The 23,251-nt window shown below is 42.0% G+C and overlaps 1 protein-coding gene across 1 annotated transcript in view; it reads left to right on the top strand.

Moving 5' to 3' along the window:
• The window catches only part of RFTN1 (raftlin, lipid raft linker 1), a 189,454-nt gene that overhangs the window by 73,119 nt on the left and 93,084 nt on the right, over positions 1-23,251 (top strand). Inside the window, exon 3 of the mRNA XM_034662021.1 lies at positions 2,982-3,168. Within this exon, the coding sequence (XP_034517912.1) occupies positions 2,982-3,168 (187 nt within the window). The remainder of the gene's footprint in view (positions 1-2,981; positions 3,169-23,251) is intronic.

The following is a 23,251-nucleotide window of genomic DNA, read 5'->3' as shown; positions in this document are numbered from 1 at the left end:
AGAAATGCAACTGATTTCTGGGCATTGATTTTGTATCCTGCCACATTACTGAATTGTTCTATAACTTCTAAATTTTGGGAGTGGATTCCTTTGGGTTTTCCATATAGAGTATCCATAAAACACTTTTAAATAATGTTTTTACATATAAATAAGAAACTTAAAATGTCTCATAAACCCTCCACCCAGTCACCCCTGTGGATGGTACTAGTACTGCAAGCACAAAATAAAAACCACCTTTCCATCCTTCTCTCTAAACTCCAGCCCTCTCCAATAGTCAAGTATTCGTGGTTTCTTTCAGAAAAAATTTTATTCTCAAAGAGATTATCTTTCTAATTATTTTTTATACAAGACTATAATAAACACTGTTAGAAACCTTGCCTTTTAACTTAGTAATTTATCTTGAATACATTTCCCTCAGTGCATAACAGATTTATCTTATTCTTACTAAATGGCCCATAGAATTCGTCACTGGGGTATCCCAGTGTTTGGCCAGCCAGCCCTCTAATGAAGAACTATTTAGTTCCAGGTTTTTGCTATATGAACAGCACTGTAGTATCTTTGTCCATACATCTTGAAAAACATCTGTGAGTCCAGCCATAGGCATGATACCCAGTGGTGGGGTTGTTGGACAGAGGGTGTGTGTATTTTTAGGTTTGAAGGCAAGCACCATATTACCCTCCAGAGAAGTTCACCCCATCGGCCGTGAAGAGCATGCCTGTTTCCCCAACATTCTTGCCCGCAATGAGTAGCATAGAAGTAAAAAGAAAAAAAATCTATTATTCCAATAGCAGTAAAAATAAATAGAAATAAAATTGATAAGTGTATAATATCTATGTGAAGAAAACTTTAATATGTGCCTGAGGGACCCCAAAGAAGTCTGAAATAAACAAAAATCATGCCTTGTTCTTGGACAGGAACTTGAGGTATATTGAAAATATCCATTCTCCCTCTGTTAAGCTATAATTTGAACATGATTCAATAATATTAATAAGATTATTTTTTGGAAGGAGGGTTTGATGAACTGGTTTTAAAGATCATTTGGGGAAAAAAAATAAGACTCGACAGGAAGATTCAGAAACTCAACAGGAAGATAGGAAGTTTCAGGAAATAGCCTGACCAGAAATTAAAACATAACATTAAAATTGTTAAAACAGACTAAGGGATCACAATCATAAACTTAAATATATTCAGGAATATAATCTATTATAAAGGTGGCATCTCAAATTAATGAGGGAAAGGGGGTGGAATGTCAAATTCATATTGCATAGATTCCAAATTGGATCAAAGACTCATAACCAAAAAATGAAATATATAATAACAGAGAATTGTTTTGTAATCCCAGATCTCCCTGCTATGACACAACACTCAGCAGTCCTTGAAAACAAGATTGAGAAATTCAGCTTCAAAATTCTTCATGACAAAACCTACCTTATGCAAAGTCAAAAGACAATAAATTGGGGGAAAATATTGCAATTGGTATGACAAATAAGAACTAAATTTCCAAATTTATAAAGAGGTTTTACAAACCAATAGAAAAAAGGACCAATAACCCAATAGAAAACTAGCCAAGATTATGAACAGTTAATAGAAAAGATGACACAGATAATATTTAAACATGAAATGTTCAATGAGAAAAAATACAAGTTACGTAGTAAGAGATATACAAATTACCACTGTAGGGATCAGTTTTTCACTATGAGATAATCAGGGCATGGGAAAAGGAATACCTTTACACATCACTGGTGGGAGGTAAACCCATGCTACTCTGTGGAAGAAATCTGGCTATATCTGAAAAAACTACAGTGCTTTTATCTTTGGGCCAGCAAATTCCTAGGTATGGAATTCCTAGGTATGACGTATTACACATGCACACATGTGAAATTATGTAGGAGTGATATTTTTCATCAGCATTACTTATAAAAGCCAAAGTTTGAATAACCTATGGTACATTGTACAGTGGAACACTGCGTGTCTGTCAGAAGAATGAGAAAAAGCTCTGTGTGCTGCTATTGAATGGTTTCTAAGAAAAGGATACTGTCAATTCATGAAAATTAGCAAAAAGCCAGATGTGTAACACTGTGCGACCATTTGTATGAAAAGGAAGGGAGATATGTAGACTTTTTTACTTGTATATGAATTCAGCAGTTGTTAACCTGTATACAAAAAGTGAATAATACTGATTGCCTCTGGGGAAAAAGTCTGAAGGGGAATAGAGCTGGGATGTATAATTTTAACTATGTATTTGCTTACACCTTTTGATTTTTGAATCTTGTCTATCCTTCTCAAAACATTGTTTTAAATACAAATCTTAAAATAATTCAGTAGGTGAAACATATGTGTTTTGCATACTTCTAATGTGGAGTTAATTTGAGTGTTTTTTCAGATATTGATTAGCTTTTTATGTTTTTTAGGCAACTGCTCCTTTGTATATTTTGTCTTTCTCTCCCTTCCCTTCCCTTCCCTTCCCTTCCTTTCCCTTCCCTTCCCTGCCTTCCCCATCCTTCCCCTTTCCCTTCCGTTCTCTCTCTCTCTCTTTCAGTGGTTTCTTTGCAAACTAAGGAAATTACCCCTTTTCTTAAGTGTCACAGAAATTTTGTTCCAGTTTGTCTTCTGACTTTGTCATTGCTGCTTTTTGCCACTGGGAATTTTGTATTTTCATATGGTTGTCATTTTTTCCTCCTCCTCCTTCTTTTCTTTCTTTTTTTATTTTTGAGGGGGTGGAAATGACTTTTCCAGTGTGATCTCTGAGAAGATTGACTCTAGGTTTAAAATATCCAATTAGCAATAACTTTGGATGAGTTAGAAAATAATCTGCTGTCTTTTTAAGTTCTCTTTGACAACAGTAGTTAAGACAGGAGTAAACTCGTTCTTAGTAAGAGGTGACCTGGAGGTCTGCAAGGGCAAGGGGAGAGGGACTTGGTTGGGGGAAGGTGGGCCCTTTTGTTGCGTCCCTGATAGGCCTCTCCTCTCTCCACCTCCAGCGGAGCTCCCGAGGTGCTCGGCGGTGAGGCTGGCCTCCCTGCACGACTTGCCCGCCCAGCTCCTGGAGCTGTACCAGCAGGGCTTCTCGCTAGTGGCTCTGCACCCCTTTGTGCAGCCAACCCATGAGCGGGAGAAGACACCCCTTGAACACATCTTCAGGGCCATCCTGATCAAGAAAACTGACAGGTAAGTCCTCTGAGGTGAACTGTTAGCTTCACATGACGAGGTGGCTGATGTGTGTTGAATGGAGAAGGAGAAGTGAGAAGACTGGGGGTAGAGAATATATTTGAAATTTTCATGATGTCTCCAGGGCCTCTGCCCTCTGACAGGTAAGGCAAAGTGATAGACAACCAGAGAGAAGTTTCACAGTGTCCTGTGAACTGTCCACACCCGACTGCATGAGTAGGGAGTTCCATATTATATCCTAACCCTCCTTTAATTTATTGGATGACACTCAACTAGAAAGATGCCTCCTCTGAAGAACTGTACACCCAGAATGATGCAGCTGGTGAAAGTCTCATACTGTTAATCTGAAATGCATGGCTGCAAAACACACTGTTTTTTTGAAGACTATATACAAACTTATTATCTTCCTCCAAACTCCAGAAATACTTGGATATTTTAAACTTACCGTATGTTCTGTCAGTCACTTGGGAGGAGAAACAAAACCCACTTGAATCAAGTGCTGTGATTGGTTTGTCTTTATTTTAATTTTCAAGCCTTTGAGGGTGTTTTCAGTATGGTTGGTCCAGTTGAATGCTTATTCTTATATTTTTATTGGGTCTCATTAGGAAGAGAGAGGCGGAGGTTGGCTTCTCGAAAGGAGCAGTGATAATTTCAAGTGATTTTAAAAAAACAACAAAGGTGGGAGAGTAAGCGCGATATGTTTTTGTGCTTTATTTTGAAATAAAGTCTGGCAAAAGAAATCAGATCTGTCCTTCGGCCAACCATGATAGGAGGAATGACAACATGCACTGTAATTTAAAAAGAGAGAGGGCAGAGTGACTGCTTCTCTTTCTCTCTTTTCAAAACTTACTTTGCCTGATAGACATCTGGTTAGTGAGCTCACCAGAGACAGCTGCGAGGTGGAGGGCTGGGTGACTAAGACGAGCTCCTCCTTCCTGGCCAGTAGCCTTCTTTTCTTCATGGCTGGTCAAGCTCTTAGTTGGAGTCAACCTGTGTTGGACTTTGAAGTGAAAGATGGCGGACACCTTTGCTGACATCCGGTTTTTGTAGAGTGAAACTTTTCTCAAGTCTGTCTTTTTTGACTGTTCTTTCCTTATGTGGATTTGCTATATCCAGGTCAATCACCAGAGGAAATTACCGTGGAGCCACAGTGGTTTTAGGTCCCCCAACACACAGGGTGTGCGCGATTATCATAGGTCACTCGTATGGAGTCCTCACCGTATGCCGGGCTTTATAGGTCTCATTTCTTTCTCAAAAGCAGCCTTTGAAAGAGGTCCTCTTTTTATTTCCATTTTAAAGGTAAGGAAGCTGAGGCCCCGATGTTGACTTGTCTGTCAAGGTCGCACAAATGGCAGCAAGCAGAGCTCTGATTTGTCCCTGGCAGGCTGACTCCCATCTGAACCCTGATGTGAAGTACCTGCTGTATTCCTACCCCCCGTGATTCTTGTGGACAACCCCTTTATGAGAAAAGCAGGGAAGATATCTTTGATTTTTAGATGAGGTGGTAATTTCATTATTCCACTTTCCTCCATATTACCACTCTATGATCTCAAGTAAGTCAGAATTTCAGAAACAAAACAAAATAAAACCAACCTGCCATGTACTTTCCAGGTTACACAAGGCGTTCGCTAGGCATCAGTGATTTGGCTTCTTTCATCATTCCATTGGACTTGATGTTTAGAGGGGAGGGTCCACTTTGGTCAGGTCACAAGAGTATCCTTCAGTGTAATTCTTTTTTTTTCTTTTTTCAAAGATTTTATTTATTTGACAGAGATAGAGACAGCCAGCGAGAGAGGGAACACAAGCAGGGGGAGTGGGAGAGGAAGAAGCAGGCTCACAGTGGAGGAGCCTGATGCGGGGCTCGATCCCATAACGCCGGGATCACGCCCTGAGCTGAAGGCAGACGCCCAACCGCTGTGCCACCCAGGCGCCCCCCCTCAGTGTAATTCTACTGCACGTGATGTTAGCAGGGGATTTGGCATGAAGTCAGCCCATCATTAATGAATTTGACTCTAATGTGAAGATATGCTTTTGTTTCATCTTTTTGTTCGTGTTTGTGATGGAATAGCACCTCTCAAACTTTGATGTGCCTCCTGTGCATCTCCTGGGGATGTTGTTCAAGTACAGTCTGATTCAGCAGGTCTGCATTTGGGCCTGGGACTCTGCATTTCCAGCACAGTCCTAGATGATAGCAATGCTGCTGGTCCATGGATCCCACTTATAGTAGCAAGGGTGAGAGGACCTGACTAATTCTTGTCCGGCTCCATGCCTGACACTCACCAACACTACTGGGGATCGCCCCTTCCCTGCTAGGGAGAGTTTTGAGTACCAGCAAGGTGAGAAGGAACATAGGGCTCCTGGCTGGAGGGCCCGTGTTCTATGCTGCATCTGGCTGTGAGGGAGTGCTGTCGTGTCAGGGGCACATTAGTAGATTTTTCTGGTACTAAATGATTTTCAATGATCTGATTAGATGAGGTAGGTGAGAAAGCTCCTCTTAAGGGTTAAGAACAGTCCCTTTTGGGGATAGCCCATAACCAGCCAGCAGTGGAGCTGAAGTGTTCGATAAGTTGTTTTTCACTCCCACTGAGGACAGTCCCTGAGTTAGTGAACTTACTTTCCAGGAAAGGAAAATGAGCCATTAAGAAGAATGAGACATGAGTGTGCAGGAGGGCTTTCAAGAAAGAGAAGTTGGCATTCTCCTTGGGTTTAAGTTCACTGTAGTCTGCAGTGCCTGGGGTCTACATGCTGCTGGGTGGCTTTCAGGAACATGCCACGTTCTTAATAAGTAGATTCAGAGAAAGAAATTCCTTGGATAACTTTGTGCCAAATCTTTGAAACTGCTCTCACCCCCACCCCATTGTGTTTATTTTTTTTAAAAGGAGATTGCTAAAGCTTGTCAATTTGTTGTGGTAATGAGAATTGTAACTTACCATTCTCATGGCAAAAATGACCAAGAGAATTTCCCCACCTCCATTCCCCATTAGTATTGGGTGGGAGGGAGCGGTGGTGGGAAGCAGAGTCACTTTACAATATCATTTTAAAGGACAAATATTTTCTCTCCTAGCAAACAGCATAATCAGGTGTTTTTGCATCCTGAGGAAAAGACTGCACACTATTAAAAATAAATAAACAAAAAACAACAGAGCTTTTTCTGTATCAGTAGGGAGTTTATGTAGTAGAAACGAAACAAGGGAAATATGTGATTAATTTTTAATAAAGACTGTTAAAATGATATTTTTCACAAAGTCTGCCGAAGTTCTGACAGCTATAGATACTGTTAAATGAAATGATTTAGCTCTCAAAGAGGAAGTAAATGCCTGGTTAATATTTTCTAACTGGACCATCCTGAAAGAGCTATCGGTAAACTTTTTAGAGTACTATCAGTCCAAATCAAGTTCATTCACAAGAATTCCCGTGGGATGACAACTTGAAACTTGGATGTGAACCTTACTATGTCTGAAAGGTGAACATAAAGTTTTTTAGCAAGTAACTGGCCTTTGGGGTCTGTAGCAAGACCAGGAAAAAGAACAGAACCAATATAAGCTTACATTCACTCCCTCACTCATTCCTTTGCAAACACTTACTGAACTCTACTCTTTATAAGGTATTTTGCTAGGAGCTCTATTTGGTGGGGAGGTGGCCAGTGCAAGGTTCAACTAGACATGGAGCTTTCCTTCTAAATACCTGTGATTTAACTGAGAAAATAAGGCATGCACCTGATGCCATGGGAAAAGGAGAAGTCACCTCCCACTGGAAAGGAAACAAAGGAAATGTTTCTGGAGGAAGGAGCTTTTAACTTGGTCCTGATTTCTTTGGGGGCAAAAATAGGAGTAATGTGCACGAGGCAGGAAGAGTTTATTTAAGTCTTATAATGCAGTGTCTCCTGGTGGAGTTTGGATCGTTTGAGAGCACCACTGATTATTATCGAACTGGATTATTAAGAAGTCACTCCAAAAGCTCAGCGCAATAACATTCCTTTGAGCCCTGTACCATTTTGACGAACTTTACTTAAATCCATGAAAAATTACCTGATCCTTTTTCTTGAAAAATCTGATAACTGCCATTGCATTTTAAGATGTCAGGCCAACCCACACTCCTCAGCACAAATTGTTCTTGATCCTAGGTGTGTTGAATTTACTTGAAAACTGACGAATGAATAGCTGAATTTGAAATATTTAATGAATTAAGTAGAGTTTGTACTACTTTCCTGAAACTCTTTCTTTTTTAGAACACTTAGTGATTTTTAACAGACAGTATAGTTAGTGTAGTTTCATTCGCTCTGAAGTCTAAGTACAGTTAAGTTCTCCCTCATTTTTTGGGGGGGGCAGTTTTCCTTAGACTGAGTTGCCAAAGATCTCAAAACTTGATGGCAAAGAGAAGTCACTTACTAACATGTCATGAGCGTGGCTTTAATTCTAGGCCGTTTTATGGTTGTAGGCATGAATACAAAAACGCATTGTGCCGCTCCATTTTTCAGCTGTTGCATTGTCATTGTTCACATGTAGAGCCGGTTCGGGGTGTCTGTGATGTGTTGCCATTTGGGTCCATGTCCCCTGGGATATCGCCTTATATGGTACAGGGGACCACAACATCTGCGAAGCCTATGGACATTCATTGGGTGCCCTCTGGCCTCGGGTGAGGGGGTGGGGCGCACAGAGGAGCTGCTGCTAATGCAGGGGGTGGGATGCGGAAACCCTTGTGAAAGGCGGAAAATGCATATAATGAAAACTGCCCTTGAAAATCTCTTTACTTGCCCATGAAATGTAACACTGGAGCATTTCTCTACCTGACCGATGCATGTTTTCCTTCAGTACAAGATCAGGTTGGTGTTTCCAACAGTGAACCCCATGGGGAAGTAGGCTGGTTTGGTTTACAGGGAGTGTTCCTTACAGTCACACCTGAGGGGGTGAGGTGCTGCACTTGGAGAGGCGTTGGTGGGAGCCGGTGTGGAAGGAACAGGATCTCCACGCCTCCTGTCTCACATTCTTTCTGGGACACATCTGCCCCTTAACTAGAACAACTAGGTCCATTTGAAGTGGTAAACGGTCCTCTCTTTCAGTGAGATTTGTCTAAGATAAACATGTGTGGTATAGCTTCACTATGCAGAGGTGACTCTAGAGAACTCTGAGGAAAATTCTCTACTGGGGAGGTTGTCAAATATGTATGACGTAAGTGATGTGAATGCCCAGGTCAATCTATGGGTCTTGGTTTTCACCTCTCACCCAGAATTTGTTAATGGGGGTGCGTTAGAGAAGGGGAGGGTCCATGGCCGCCTTTTGCTTTGGGTCTGGAATGATGGTGGATTTGAACAGGGAAACAAGTGGTGAGGAGGGTCTCCCGGGCAGGGGGACTGTCCCAGGGGAGCCCAGAGCCCCGAAAAGTAGACCACAGATGGTGTGGGGTGACTGGAGCACAAGTCAGAGGGAAGCAGGGAGGAGAGGCATGAGGCTCCTGGATCGGCATGAGGCCTCGGACAGCTGGACTAAGAAGTTTGAATTTATCCTGAGGTCAGTGGGGAGCCATTGCGATATTTTTGTTTTGTTTTGGAGGAACAACCCTTAGAAGTGCTGAGTTTTCAAAGCAAAAGAGGGGAGGCTAAGAGGCAAAGACAATAGAGGCTGAGAAAACAGGGAGGAGCCAGTGGGTAACTGAACTAGGCTGCAGGGGGAGGTAAGGCAGAGTTGGGTGGGAGACGCGTCTGATAGGGGGAAACAGTGGATTTAACATGTTGCCGCAAAGGGATGGCATGAAGGAAGAGGAAGAATTAAAATAGGAGTGCACGTGTGACTCAGAGTGGCTGGGAAGGTTAATTGGAGGAGGGAGGGTGGGGATAGGGAAGGGCTGTGTCTTGGTGGGGTTTCCCAGAAACAGATCCCAAGGGGATCATCAAGGAAGTGTTCCCAGGAAACCTCAATTAGGAGTGGGGACATGGGACAGAGAAGGGACCCAACAAGGGTACAGCGTCAGTCTTGGTCTGATTCTGTAAGAAGCGGTGAGCCCATCTTGAGGCTGGGAATCGCTTTCATACTTCTGCTCCCAGCAGCCATTTGCCACGGGCTGCCTCAGACACTTCCCAGGTCTAGGGCACATCCCGGCAAAGCAGTTCCAATAGCCAAGGAAGACCGTGAAGCGTGCAGAACCTAGGGGGACACACAGAGCCGGGAGGGGTTTGGGAGCACCTGCTGCAGCCACCGCAGAAGGAATGTGATTGGCATCAGTTTGGTTGTGTCGTGTGTGCGGGCAGTTGCTGAGGGCAGAAGGTCCCGTGGCAGGTGTCTGCTGGGCAGGCAGGAGCCAGGAGAGAAGTCGGAGCTCAGTGAGGCCGTGGGAGGCTGTGGGAAGCCATGCTGAGCCCCTGAGGACAGGCCCACTTCTGTGTTGCTGGCTGAGCCCAGCCTGTTGTGGTCCTTGTTCTCTATACCAGATGCCTCTAGTAATTCTTAGAAGAGACGCCATGGCTTGCCGAAAGCTGTGCTAAGTGAGCTGCTCAGTTCCAAATTGACCATATGCTCGGAGTCGGAGAAGTTTTTCCTCTCAGACCGCATCAGCAAGCTGTCCTCCCAAGTACTTACGAGCAGCGCAGATTGCTAGATGAGTCAGCGCTGGCCGCCCAGTGTCAAGTGATGCAGTGAGAGACGATACTTTTGGCTTTTGGCTGTTTTATTCCAGGAAAGCAAATAGCAGAAAGTGCCCGGCCTTTCCCCCTTATTCCCGTTTTGGGGCTGGGAATCTGAAATCCTGAAGACTGCCTTTTTCTCTAAGATAGGGCTTTCGCGCTTGGATGCCTCCAGGGGCCAGGACCTTGGGTGGGGGCTCGTGGGTGTCAGGGATCCAGCGCCTAACTCTGCCCTGTTGTTGCCAAGTGTCACCAGATCTTGTACCTTTTTTCAAGAAAAGCTGGAAATCTGAATTTTTATATGAAGACGTCTTTTTCAATTTTGCCTCACTTTTTTGAAAATACAGATATACCTTGCTTTATTGTACTTCTCAGATACTGCATTTTTTACAAAATGAAGGTATGTGGCTGTCCTGGGTCAAGCAAGTCTATCAATGTCATTTTTCCAAAAGCTGCTCACCTCGTGTCTCTGTGTCACATTTTGGTATTGCAATATATCAAGCTTTTTCATTATTATTATATTTGTTGTTATAGACTGTGGCCAGTGATCTTTGACGTTACTATTGTAATTGTTATGGGGCACCGTGAACCACACTGATACAAGACAGCGAATTTAATAAATAAATGTGTGTTCTGGCTACTCCGCCAACTGGCCATTCCCCCATCTCTCTCCCTCTCCTCGGACCCCCCTATTCCTGGACACATAGCAGTATTGAAATCAGGCCAGTTAATAACCCTGCAGTGGCCTCTAAGTGTTCACATGAAAGGAGTCGTCGCATGTGTCTCAGAAACTAAAAATGATTAAGCTTAGTGGAGAAGCCATGTTGAAAGCCACCATAGGCTGAACACTAGATCTCTTACACCACCCAGTTAGCCAAGTTGTGAGTGCAAAGGAAACTTCTTGAAGGAAATTAGAAGTGCTGCTCCAGTAAACACAGAAACGATAAGAAAGTGAAACAGCCTTATTGCTGATATGGAACAGGTTTCAGTGGTTTGGATAGAGGATCAAACTGGCCACAACGTTCTCTTAAGCCAAAGCCTAGTCCAGAGCAAGGCCCTGACTCTCTTCAATTTCCTGAAGGCTGAGAGGTGAGGAAGCTGCAGAAGAAGAGTCTGAAGCCGGCAGAGGTGGGCTCATGAGCTTTACGGGAAGAAGCCGTCTCCGTAACATCAAAGGGCAAGGTGAAGCAGCGAGTGCTGACGCATAAGCTGCAGCAAGTGATTCAGAAGATGGAGCTAAGATAACTAATGAAGGTGGATGCCCTAAACAGCAGATTTTCATTGTAGATGAAAACAGCCTTCTACTGGAAGAACATGCCATCTAGGACATTTGTAGCTGGAGAGAAGTCATTGCCTGGCTTCCAAGCTTCAAAGAACAGACTGACTCTCTTGTTAGGAGGTAATATAGCTGATGACTTTAAGTTGAGGCCAGTGCTCATTGACCACCCTGAAAATCCTCGGTCCCTTAAGAATCATGCTAGATCTACTCTTCCTGCTCTATGCATGGAACAACAAAGCCCGGATGACAGCACGTCAGTCTTCAACATGGTTTACCGAATATTTTAAGCCCACTCCTGAGACCTCCTGCTCAGAAAAAAAGATTTCTTTCAAAATATTACTGCTCATTGACAATGCAGCTGGTCATCCAAGAGCTCTGATAGAGATGTGCAAAGAGATTAATGTTGTTTTTATGCCTGCTAACACAATGTCCGTTCTGCAGCGCATGGATCAAGGAGTTGTTTCAACTTTCAAGTCTTAATATTTAAGAAATACATTTTGTAAGGCTCTAGCTTCCAGAGATAGCGATTCCCTGGATGGATCTGGGGAAAGCCAATTGAAAACATTCTCGAAAGGATTCATCATTCTAGATGACATTAGAACATTTGTGATTTGTGGAAACAGGTCAAAATATCAACATTAGCAGGAGTTTAGAAGTTGATTCCAGCACTCACGGATGACTTTGAGGTTCAAGATTTCAGTGGGGGAGGTCACTGCTGATGCGGTGGACATAGCAGATCTAGAAGTGAAGCCTGAAGATGGGACTGAACTGCTGCGATCTCACGATAAAACTAATGGCTGAGGAGTTGCTTCTTATGGATGAACAGGGAAAGTGGTTTCTTGAGATGGAAACTACCACTGGTGAAAGTGCTGTGAACATTGTTCAAGCGACAACAAAAGATTGAGAATATCACATAAAGTTAGTTGATAAGGCAGCAGCAGGGTTTGAAAGGACTGACTCCAATTTTGAAAGAAGTCCTAAAGACAAAGTGCTATCAAATGGCATCACATGCTACCGAGAAATCATTTGTGAAAGGACAAGTCAATGGATGTGGCAGATTTCATTGTTGTCCTATTTTAAGAAATTTCCCCAGTCACCCCAGCCTTCAGCAACCACCACCGTGATCAGTCAGCAGCCATCAACATCAACGCAAGACCCTCCACCAGCAAAAAGATCAGGACTAACTAAAAGCTCAGATGATGGTTAGCATTTTCTAGCAATAAGTATTTTTTAATTAAAATATGTACTTTGTGTTTTTAGACATAATTATATTGCACACTTAATGGGCAACAGTATAGTGGAAACATAACTTTGCTATACACTGGGAAACCGAAGAATTCATTTCACTTGCTTTAGTGTACTATTTACTTTATTCCAGTAGTCTGAAACCAAATCTGTAGTTTCTCCAAGGTAGGCCTGTGATATTGTATAGCCCCAACCCCCCCGCTGGCTGCCATCTTGCAATCTTTAAGATTTCTGTATGATGCTTATTTTGGTGGAGTTAATCATTCACCCTTTGAGCTGTCTATTCTTTCACACACAGCAATCATTAGACTTCTCAGACTCTCTTGTAATGATTTGTGTATGTCTGCCCACCCCTCCTCCCCCTTGCTAAATCTCCTTTCATGTTTGGATTCCCATTACTTACTTAGAGTGCCAGGTGGTGAGTAGGTGTTGCTCAATAGAATTTTCCTGAATTGAGTGGAATAAAACTATACCCTGGAATTTTGCTACCATCATTCACTAAAAGTTCATAAATTCACTGCAAAATGGATCTGTCTTTGGTTTACATATTTATTAGTACCAAAAGTGCATTTTGATAATGCAGCCACACAATATGGACCCCAAGGAATGGAACACACACACATACACACACACGATCCGTTCATTGTCCAAATAAAAGTAATTTGCCCCAAGGGTATATATATGTTATTTTTTACTCTTTTTTTTTTTTTTTTTTTTTTTACTTTCTAAAAACATCCAAAGAATGGCCTTCAAAGGAAAGGAAATTTTTTTGGACCTTAAGTAGAGTACAAATGCATTACATTGCCTTTTTTTTTTTTTAATAGCCCACAAGATAACATGAGCATTTTCTTTGGCATTTGAAAAGGGCAAAATTGGGAAAGTACAAAATTATACTGGAACTAAAAAGAAAATTCCTTTAAAAATTATAATCGAAAATGTCCTCTTTAAGTGGTCTTGTGTCTCTTCATGTCTAATTTCTACCAATTACTTTGACTCTTGGGAGAATTACAGGGTTTCTAGAAAGAGGTTTCATAATTAAACGAAATACACAGGGGGTGGTAGCCTACGGGGGTGTGCCCTAGAAAATGCTCCCACACGAGGCTGGGGTTCAGCCCTGGAGCGTGCTGATTGTTGGAATCACACGTGGGGAAGAAAAGTAACACTGGGTGTAGCAGTGATTGACATGGATTACGGTGGTGGAGAAACCACAGCAGCTGGGTTATTCCCAGACAGCAGAAATTGAGGAAGGTGAATTCAAAGTTCTTTTCTTAAATCAGAGCAGGGAATACGAAGGTGTTTGTTTAGCACGGAGGTCGTTATTTTAGATTCAGATATAGACAGGGCCCCCACTCTGTGCTCACAGCTGCCCCTCGTTGTTGGTGTGGTATCAGCCTTCATCAGTTTTCTCAAGCTTCCTGAGGTGTTTGGAGGACTTGATTAGCTCTCCTGGGCTGCCACTGTACCCCCCAAGGAGCTGTCCAGCATCACCGAAGACTACTTTAATTTATTCCTCCTATTTCCCATCTCACGCTGGAGTGACACCCTTTTCTGGTGTGTTGAAGTATCAGGATTCACTGTTAATTATTGTGTTTGCACTTTCCAATCTAATATGCTGGTGTAAAGCCACGTTCTCTTGGGGGAAGAGAATTTTTTTCAATCCACACCCGTAATGGCTTGCCTAGTTACTTTTATTCTCCACCTCCAAAGTGTCGGCCTTTGTCCCAGTGGAGAGAACAAGAGAGACAGAGTGCATTGTTCAGTGAGATCTCATCCTCCCCCACCCCATTTTATAGTGTCCTAGATTGCCTGTGTCTTTCTCTGTGTTTTATTTTTTATTTATTTATTTTTGTCTCCTCTGAGAGAGAGAATTAGCATACTAGTGATTTCCAGTCTTTCCCCAGTAGTTTAGAATGGCAGAGAATAGCGAGCAGGTACCAAAACACAGCACGAGCACAAAATTTCTTTGAAATTTCCTGTTGATCTTATGCAAATACTACAGTACCATGAAATGTCTGTATTTGTTTTAAAATAAAATAAATAAAGGCCCCTTCCTCCCACAGTGCACACATCTTTCAACAACAATGGAAGATTTATTCTGTGGTGTTACAGGTGGGCTATAGGGATCCCTACACGCTATTTTGGGGCCTTGTGCCCACAGTGTAGGTAATTTGGTTGCAGATACTCTTACTGAAGTGTTAGATTTTTGTATTTATATGCCTATTGCATATTAAATTTAGGAACTCAGATTGTCTTACTTTAAATATTCCTGGCAGTCTTTTTTGTCTTTTCTCTTCTTTGTCAATCAGACTTAAATTAGATTGTGTGTGTTTTTCAAGCTGAGAAAGACACGGGCATTACCAGTGTTGGGTCCTGGAAAAGACTGGTACTAACTTAATTTTACAGTTTTAGCTATGAATGCAGCAGCAGGTGAGAAATAACATTCAGATCCATATAAATATATTATCGGTGATTTCAGTGTCCTTAGATTTTGATATAATGATTATCTTTATATCTAACTATCTTCTATAATTTTTAAGTGGTTGAAAAATGGAACCATTTTACAAAGAGGTAAACGCCATAAATATGATTTAGTGGAGTACATCATTTCATTTGCCTCCCATTCATCAACCCCGAGTTGGAACTGAAAATGGCTCCAAAGGCTTTAAAAACCAAATTAGTAACTCGTATTCATACAACACCTGTTTCTGAGGGCCTGAGAGCACTTTTGCTTCACTCCTATGCGTTAAGTCTTATAATTTATTCTCGCTGTGTCCTCATGATGGTTGTTTTTGTTGTTAATATTTGTTGAAAACATTATCATGTGTTCAGTGGAGGTTTTAGACTTAATTCCGTTTTGTAGCTGAAAGGTACCATTTTCTTGCCTTATCCCCTACCTCCCATTTCATATTGTAGGAAAATTAGCCTGAAGAAGTTATTAATGTGGCACCTGGGTGGCTCAGTTGGTTAAGCATCTGCCCTCGGCTCACGTCATGATCCCAGGGTCCTGGGATCGAGCCCCGTGTCAGGATCCCTGCTCAGCAGGGAGTCTGCTTCTCCCTCTCCCACTGCCCCTGCTCTCTCTCTTGCTCACTGTTTCTCAAATAAATAAATAAAATCTTTAAAAAAAAGTTATTATGACTCCTTTGTATTGAAGTGTGGGGCGGGTTGGGGGACTGTGTGGTAGGTATGGGGCTTAGGTTCTAACTTGAGGCTCATGGCACAGAAATATACCATCTTTCAGCTCAGGAGCCCTGGACTTATAGAAGTGTCCTCAGAGAATTCCTAGAATCCTCTGGGCTTTGCAGCATCTTCAGTCCCCATAGCTAGGCTCTGGGACCAGAGATGTAGTTATCCCCAAACTGGTTTTAGGGCATTTTGACACTGCAAACCCTTTGAAGTACCCCAGGTGGCTCCATTCAGCAGGTTGGCTGGGTCTTGTCAGTTTTTGCACTAAACAGTTCTGTGCAAATGGTTCTGAGGCCCTTAGTGCATTATTTTATCTTTGTTACCTAAAAAAATACCCCAAAAAACCCAAAATGTATTTATTGGGTGTCTTGTGTCTGCTAAGGTAGTAGCCTTTGTTAGAGAGAATGAGACGAGCACAATCCGTGCTCTGGGGGGATTTATAACATACCCAACTTGTTGGCGTTTTTATTTTCAAACTTCTATAGTTGAAGTCCCCAAAATGTCTCTGTGAAACAACTGGGATCTTATTAGGAACAAAAAGCCCACTTTTCTTGTGAAGAACATGGATATGTTTGCAGGCATTTCTGAATATGATTCATTATTTATGGCACCAGCCATAATAGCTCCCATTTATTTGTTGCCGCGTTTGGCCAGAGTTCTCGCTCATCGCTTCATGATACACGTTATCTTCACTCCTGAAAGCAAGATGAAGACGAGACTCAGAATGGTGACTTGTCCAGAGTCATGCTTTTGATAAGTGGAGAAGCCAGAATTCACATCAGGATCTGTCTACTACCAACACTACTCCTTTTTAATTTTTTAACCATTAGGGTTAGGGGTAAGAGCAGGGTAGGATTTCTCTGCCTATATAGTGTCTCAACTATTGACAGTTTGGTATATTAAGCAGCATTCCCGGCCTGTACCCACCAGATGCCAGTAGCTAACACCACCACCCCTGCCCCTGGCCCTACAGTTAATGACAATCAGAATGTCTCCAGATAGTACCGATGTCCCCTGATGGGCAAAACTGCTCCCAGCCGAGAACCACTGGGCTAGTGTTAGGGTGTGAGGTAGGGATCCACCTTTATTTTCTTCCAGATAGCTGCCTTTGTCAGCAGCATTTATTGCATTCACCTGATTTATATCATGGAATGAAATGGCACCTGTGTCATAGTTTGGTTTTCTGTATATACCCTAGTTTGTTCCCAATTCTTTATTGTTCGTATATCGCTTTATTGATTTTTGTGCTATACCATGCTATTTTGATTACAATAAGTTCCTAGTGTATATTAATATCTATTAAGGCACTGTTATTCTTTTTCAGGTTCTTAACAATTTTTGCCTGTTGATTTTTCCACATAGAGTCTAAAGCTATTTTCCCCAATTCCCAGTAAATTCTGTTGAAATTGTAATTATATATACATAATAATTTGAAGTGAGTTTCCACCATGTGTTTTCAGGAACATAGAGTTCGCTATTATTGTTGAGAGTAAGTTTTTATTTTAGAGCTCTGTGATCATTCTGAAACTTCTGCGCACTTATCTAAGCCAGTGTCACCAAAGTGAGGTACATACCCAAGTTGAAAGAGTACTGAGTCTTCTGTGTATGTTCATTTATGTTGGAAAATTATGCGTTACTAATTTTGAACATTCAGGTTGAAGGTGGTGCCCTGGCTGGATGCGGATGTCGGGGTCACCTATCTATATGAAGCAGGAGGGGTCCTGAGAGACAGGGTTCAGAGGAAGACTTTCATTTGAAAACTCAGTAAAGTGGATTTGTGGATATTTTTTTTTTGTAGTTTAACCCTCCTGAAACATACACATGGCTTAAAAAATTCCTGTAACGTGGTTGCAGATTGAGGAAAATATCAATGTGAACATAAAATCCATCTCTCCCTGTCTTTGTCTCTTTCTTCCATCTCTCTCTCTTTCCCTGTCTCTTCCTCACACATACACTTAGATTCACACACAGAAAAATGGCCACACTGACCCAACTCTCACTGTTTGTAAGAGCTTTCCTAGTAAGATTAAAAAAACAAAACGAGCAGCATTGTCCACAATAGCTAAAATGTGGAAGGAGCCGAGATGCCCTTCAACAGACGAATGGATAACGAAGATGTGGTCCATATATACAATGGAATATTACTCAGCCATCAGAAAGAATGATTACCCAACATTTGCAGCAACATGGATGGGACTGGAGGACATCATGCTAAGTGAAATAAGTCAAGCAGAGAAAGACAATTATCCTATGGTTTCACTCATTAATAGAACATAAGAAATAGCAGGGAGATCGGTAGCAGAAGGAAGGGAAGAATGAAGGGGGGGTAAACAGAAGGGAGAAGGAACCACGAAAGACTGTGGACTCTGGGAAACAAACTGAGGGCTTCAGAGGGGTGGGGGAATGGGATAGGCTGGTGATGGGTATTAAGGAGGGCACGTATTGCATGGAGCACTGGGTGTTATATGCATATAATGAATCATGGAACGTTACATCAAAAACTATGGATGTACTGTATGGTGACTAACATAACATAATTAAAAAAACCCACAAAACAAAACAAAACAAAAAGCCAATGCCTACCTATTCAGACCTGAGAGAAGATGACCAAAGATATTTGTACTTATCAAGAAGACATTTTGAAATGTGGGTTAACTTCCACTATTGTTAACAATGAATCTCATTTGAAGGGTATATTAAGTCTTGAAATATTACCTATTCATAATATGAACTTATTGTATTATAATTTTAAAATATCGTTTATATCAGTTGCTTCTCATCTTTTAAAATTTGTTTTGTATGTATTTCATATAACATATGTAAGATGTTGATACAGTAGTAGTCAGGAGTATATGACCAAAAAATTTGGAGACCACTGATTCATGAAACTTCTGGGTCACTCGGATGGTTCCTGAAGCAGTTAGAGTTTTGCTTCTCAAAGTGTAATCTGTGTACCAGCAGCATTGGCGTCACCTGGGAGCTCCTTGGAAATGCAGATTCCCAGGCCCTGCCCAGACCTGCTGAATCGGAACCTTCATTTTATTTATCTATATTTTATTTATCATTTTTTAAAAGGTTTTATTTACTTGAGAGAGAAATGGGCAGAGATAGTGAGAGCACAAGCAGGGAGGAAGAGGGAGAAGCAGGCTCCCCACTGGGCAGGGATCCCGACACGGGACTCGATCCCAGGATCCTGGCATCATGACCCAAACCAAGGCAGACGCTCAACCCACTGAGCCACCCAGGAGCCCCTGGAATCTTCATTTTAACAAGATTGCCGGTGATCTGTTTTCACATTAAAGTTTGAGGAGAGAGGTAAGCTGTACTTTCCAATTAGGTAGCTACTAGAAACATGTAGCAATTTAAGTGTAAATTCTTTTAAGTTAAAATAAAAAATTCAGTTCCTCAGGGGCACTAGCCACATTTTAGGTGCTTGGTAGCAACATGTGGCTAGTGGCTACTGTATTGGACAGTGCAGATATAGAACATTTCCATCATCTAATTCAGTTAGACGGTGTCGGTAGGAAGATCTAGAAAAGAAGGAAACAATAAACGGGCTTTAATTTGGAACACGTGCACTGAATGTAAACAGAGAAGAGACTTCCTTTCACTCAACTGGACATGGCCCATGAGAGAGTCATGAAGAGCATTTCCGTGGGGTGCTATTACTGTTAGTTTTGTTTGCAGATAATGTGACTTTTCTGAAGTAATAGATATCAGGCAGACCTGCTTTTATTCAGTGTTACGTTTATGATAAAATATTATTTGTGCATTAACACTCATATTAGTCCTTTCCACATCTTTCAGAGTAAATGAGGAACCTTTCAGGATCCCAGAGAAAGCAGGACCGTTGCCCAGATCCCATTCCTTGCGGTTCTTCTCTTTTCTGTAGTCCAGTCTGTGGGGATTGAAAGTCTTTCACAGCTGCATTATACAGGGACCACGGGGGTAAAGCCTGTTTGTTTTCCTGTTGCTTTTAAGATTAATGGTGAACTCCTTGGGTTGTGCAGTCACCGACGGTTTATCTACCAGAGAGCCGGCTCTGACTGTAAACAGCGAGACAGGATGTGGCAAGATCTCTCTAGAATAAACAGCAGTACTGGATAGTTAGATGCCCGCAGTGACTCGCACGCACTTGGCATTGCGCAGCTCCCGAAGAGTGTGTGTGGTTAGGGTATCATTTGCACCATCCCCCCTCCCCCATCATTTCCGGAATGTTCCTGGTGATACCAAACCCTTATCAACAGAAGTGGTGAATGTCTGTTGGTGAAAGAGGAAGACAAAATCAGAAGAAAAGACAGTGACTCTTCTGTGAGTTCATTCTTCTGCTGCTTTCTACTTCCTACTTTAGAACTCCCCTGATAGGCTATATAGTTAGGTGCTTCATTTAATGATTTGCTAGGATTTGTTTACTTGGATTTTTTCTTCCTCCCCCCGCCACCAAGCATTTCTTAAGCTTCACTATTAGGGGAAGTTTTTTACTCCAGCAGCTTCATTTTTTTTTTTTCGGTAGATTTGATTTATTTTGCAAGGGGAAGGAGTCATAAAATGATCGGAAATCTTTTCCCCATTGTTCTGAGGGCATCTTTGGGAAGCAGCCTTTACTCCCTTCCCCACTCCAGCCCAACTACCACCAATTGCAGAGACGGAAAATACCTTTAAACTCTCTCTTCTATCCGTCCACTCCCTCTACAAAACCTTAGCTCAGCTCATTACTGCTCTCCTAAAACATTCTTTGCCTCTTCTGTCGTACGCAATGCCACTTGCTTCATCTTCCTAAAGTCTGTATTTAAGTGTCTTATCTAAGACCATCCATGCCTCCCCTTTCCCTCAAAATGAAGTCCAGTCCATCCTGTAGCGACACACCTCATCCTTTCTTTCCCAGCACGGTTCTTGCTTCTCTGCTGCCCACTGCAGACGTGTCACGCGTCCCTCCGAACAGCGGATTCATCTAGATGTTCGCCAGGCTCCTCTTTCAGAGCGGGTTGTGATAGGCGGCCCTCACCTTTTACCAAACTGACCTATTTATTATTTCCATCCTGTAACTCATGCTTTTTTCCATCTATATCCTTACTAATTTCTCTTCTTGGTGCCTGGAATATCCTTTTATCCATTGTCCCATGACTAATTTCCATACAGCTTTGGGCTCAGCTGACACACTTCTTGCCTTTTAAAAAATTTCCTAATCACTGACGCTGAAAGTAATTGAGCTACCGTGTAACACTGCAGTTTTTATACGGTTTGCATATAGTAGATAGCAGTATCAAATAGTTTGATGCCCATAGACTGTAAGCTTCTTGAAGGCAGGATCTAACTCAGTGCCTTCCATGTGGTCAGTGGTCAAGAAGGTGATGAACAGGTGAATGAATACACAGATCTTTTTATTGTCATTAGTTTTACATTAGTTAATGAAACTAGAAAAAGCCTTTTTTTCCTTCCTTGACAAATCTTCAGATCTGTAGTTTATTTCCTTCTCTACTACTACAAAAAATAAATAAATAAATAAGCCATTCTGATTATTCTACTTGAACTTGGTATTGCCTTGGGGGAAATCTCTTAAAAATCCTTCCTGTTTCCCAGACATAGAGAATTTGTTTCTGTCAACTGACATTCAGTATTTTTTTTTTCCTGGTTGGAGAAGTGCCTAGTAATCTAAGTTGGAGTTTACCACCATTTCTTTCTGATTATTCCTAAGTGAAGCAAAAATAGTTCTATTGAGGAACTGCACATCCTCTCCTTTCTTTTTTACAACTCAAGTTCAAACTGGGCCTGGTGTCCTGGGAAAGAAGAGATGTTGTTTAAACTCATGGTCTTTGAAGTTATCTAAGGGGTTTATGAGTTGAAGTGAGATCTGTTACATGTTTATTATTTAAAAGTAGTGTATATGGTAGTATTTATTCACATGTTTATTTTTTAAAAGCATAGTTTATAATAGTTTTTCGACAGACATTTGTTTTTTAGTAGACTGATTTCAGATCTGCTCATGAAACCAAAAGGGGTATTTAATTCACTACTTGGCATTTAGTCAGTGTAATCTGAGGATTAACCCTTTTGCCTGTGTTAATTTTGAATATTTAAAGTACTCATAGACAGTCTGGTCTTTGCTTGCAAACATGTTCTTTCAGTGGCTTAGCAAAGGGTTATGTCCTAGCCAGTGAGGAGCTGGCAAGGGCTGTGTAAATGCCCTGGCCATGATCACAGGTTAGCGGGAAGCACCGAGGGGAAGCATCTGCTGAGTCATTATAAGGAATGAGTTATCTCGACTGAGTTTATGGGTTGGTTATTCTGATTACGATACAGTTAGATAATCTGCTCGCTCTTATCTCTTCCCTGGCATCCAGCCTCCTGTGACTCACATGGGAGCTTTGTGTGCATTACTGAGAGGCCAGAGACTGGTGGCCGGGAGGTCAAATTCAATCCCAAGATGTTGACCAATGTAATAAAAAACATTGTCCGGAGCCACAATTTGACAGTTATGGCTGACATAAAAACACAATTTAGTGACTTTAAAAAAACTAGAAGTTTTGGCAACCCTGGCCTGGAATCCCTAGCCATGGTTGGGTTGTAAACTGCCAAGGTTACCATTATTTCCACTCTTCCCACTGTCTCCCCAACACCATCGTGACATGGCGCCTACCATTTAACGTCACTCTTGCACTGTGACTTTTCTCATGGAGGAGACAGGTTTTCTCCAACCACACTGCTCTCAGAAATGGCATTGCGAGAAGGTGTCTGATAGGATTCTTTGTTTGAACAAAATGCAGAGGGAGCCTATTTCTCTGTGGACATGAAGACCATTCCTATATCTCTTATGTGAGAACAGAGTGTCTAGATTATGTATTTTTGGTAAAAAAAAAAAAAATCCTCTTCCACTCAGTGCCTGTGGGTCTTTGAGTTTGCATCCCTGTTGTGACCTTCTGACCCTCTGGCTGCCTGGGAAGTGACGGCACAACCCTTGGCCAGATGTGATTGTTGTAATGAGCGCAGCTCCGATTTGCACAGTTTTTATGACAGTTGATGTTTGTGTGTGAGTAATGAGGTCAATGTGACACACAATAGGTGGTCTTTTCTTATGGCCTTAATCAACTCCGACATCTGTGGCCAGTTGTGCTGGTATCTGAGGTACTTCAGCATAGAGGCTCTTTGCTCTCCTGCCCTACAATTAGGAGAGGTTTGTGCACAAATGCTCAGTGCTAAATCTGCTTTTATGTGTTTGTTGTATAAGCATTATTTTTAATAGGCTCCACACCCAGCTCCGAGCCCAAAGCAGGGCTTGAACTCACCACAGTGAGATCAAGACCTGAGCTGAGATCCAGAGTCGGATGCTCAACCGAATGAGGCACTCAGGCGCCCCTACCAGTGTGTATTTAAAATTTTTCTTTTCTTTTTTTTTTTAAAAGATTTTATTTATTTATTTGACAGAGATAGACACAGCCAGCGAGAAAGGGAACACAAGCAGGGGGAGTAGGAGAGGAAGAAGCAGGCTCATAGCGGAGGAGCCTGATGTGGGGCTTGATCCCATAACGCCAGGATCATGCCCTGAGCCGAAGGCAGACGCTTAACCGCTGTGCCACCCAGGCGCCCCTAAAATTTTTCTATTCAGTTTTGGCCCGCATCCCATTTGTAAGGTGTCAAATAAGTGAGAGCTGTTTGGGATGATGACAAAGTTCTGGAAATGGATAGTGGTGATGGTTTTCCGGCCTTGTGAATGTGCTTAATGACATTGAATGTATACTTAAAAATGGTTAAAATGGTAA

This window comes from Ailuropoda melanoleuca, chromosome 6, assembly GCF_002007445.2.
Source record: "Ailuropoda melanoleuca isolate Jingjing chromosome 6, ASM200744v2, whole genome shotgun sequence".
Lineage (NCBI taxonomy): Eukaryota > Metazoa > Chordata > Mammalia > Carnivora > Ursidae > Ailuropoda > Ailuropoda melanoleuca.
Note: the sequence above shows the minus strand (reverse complement) of the source record. Positions and strands in the feature narration are given on the sequence as shown.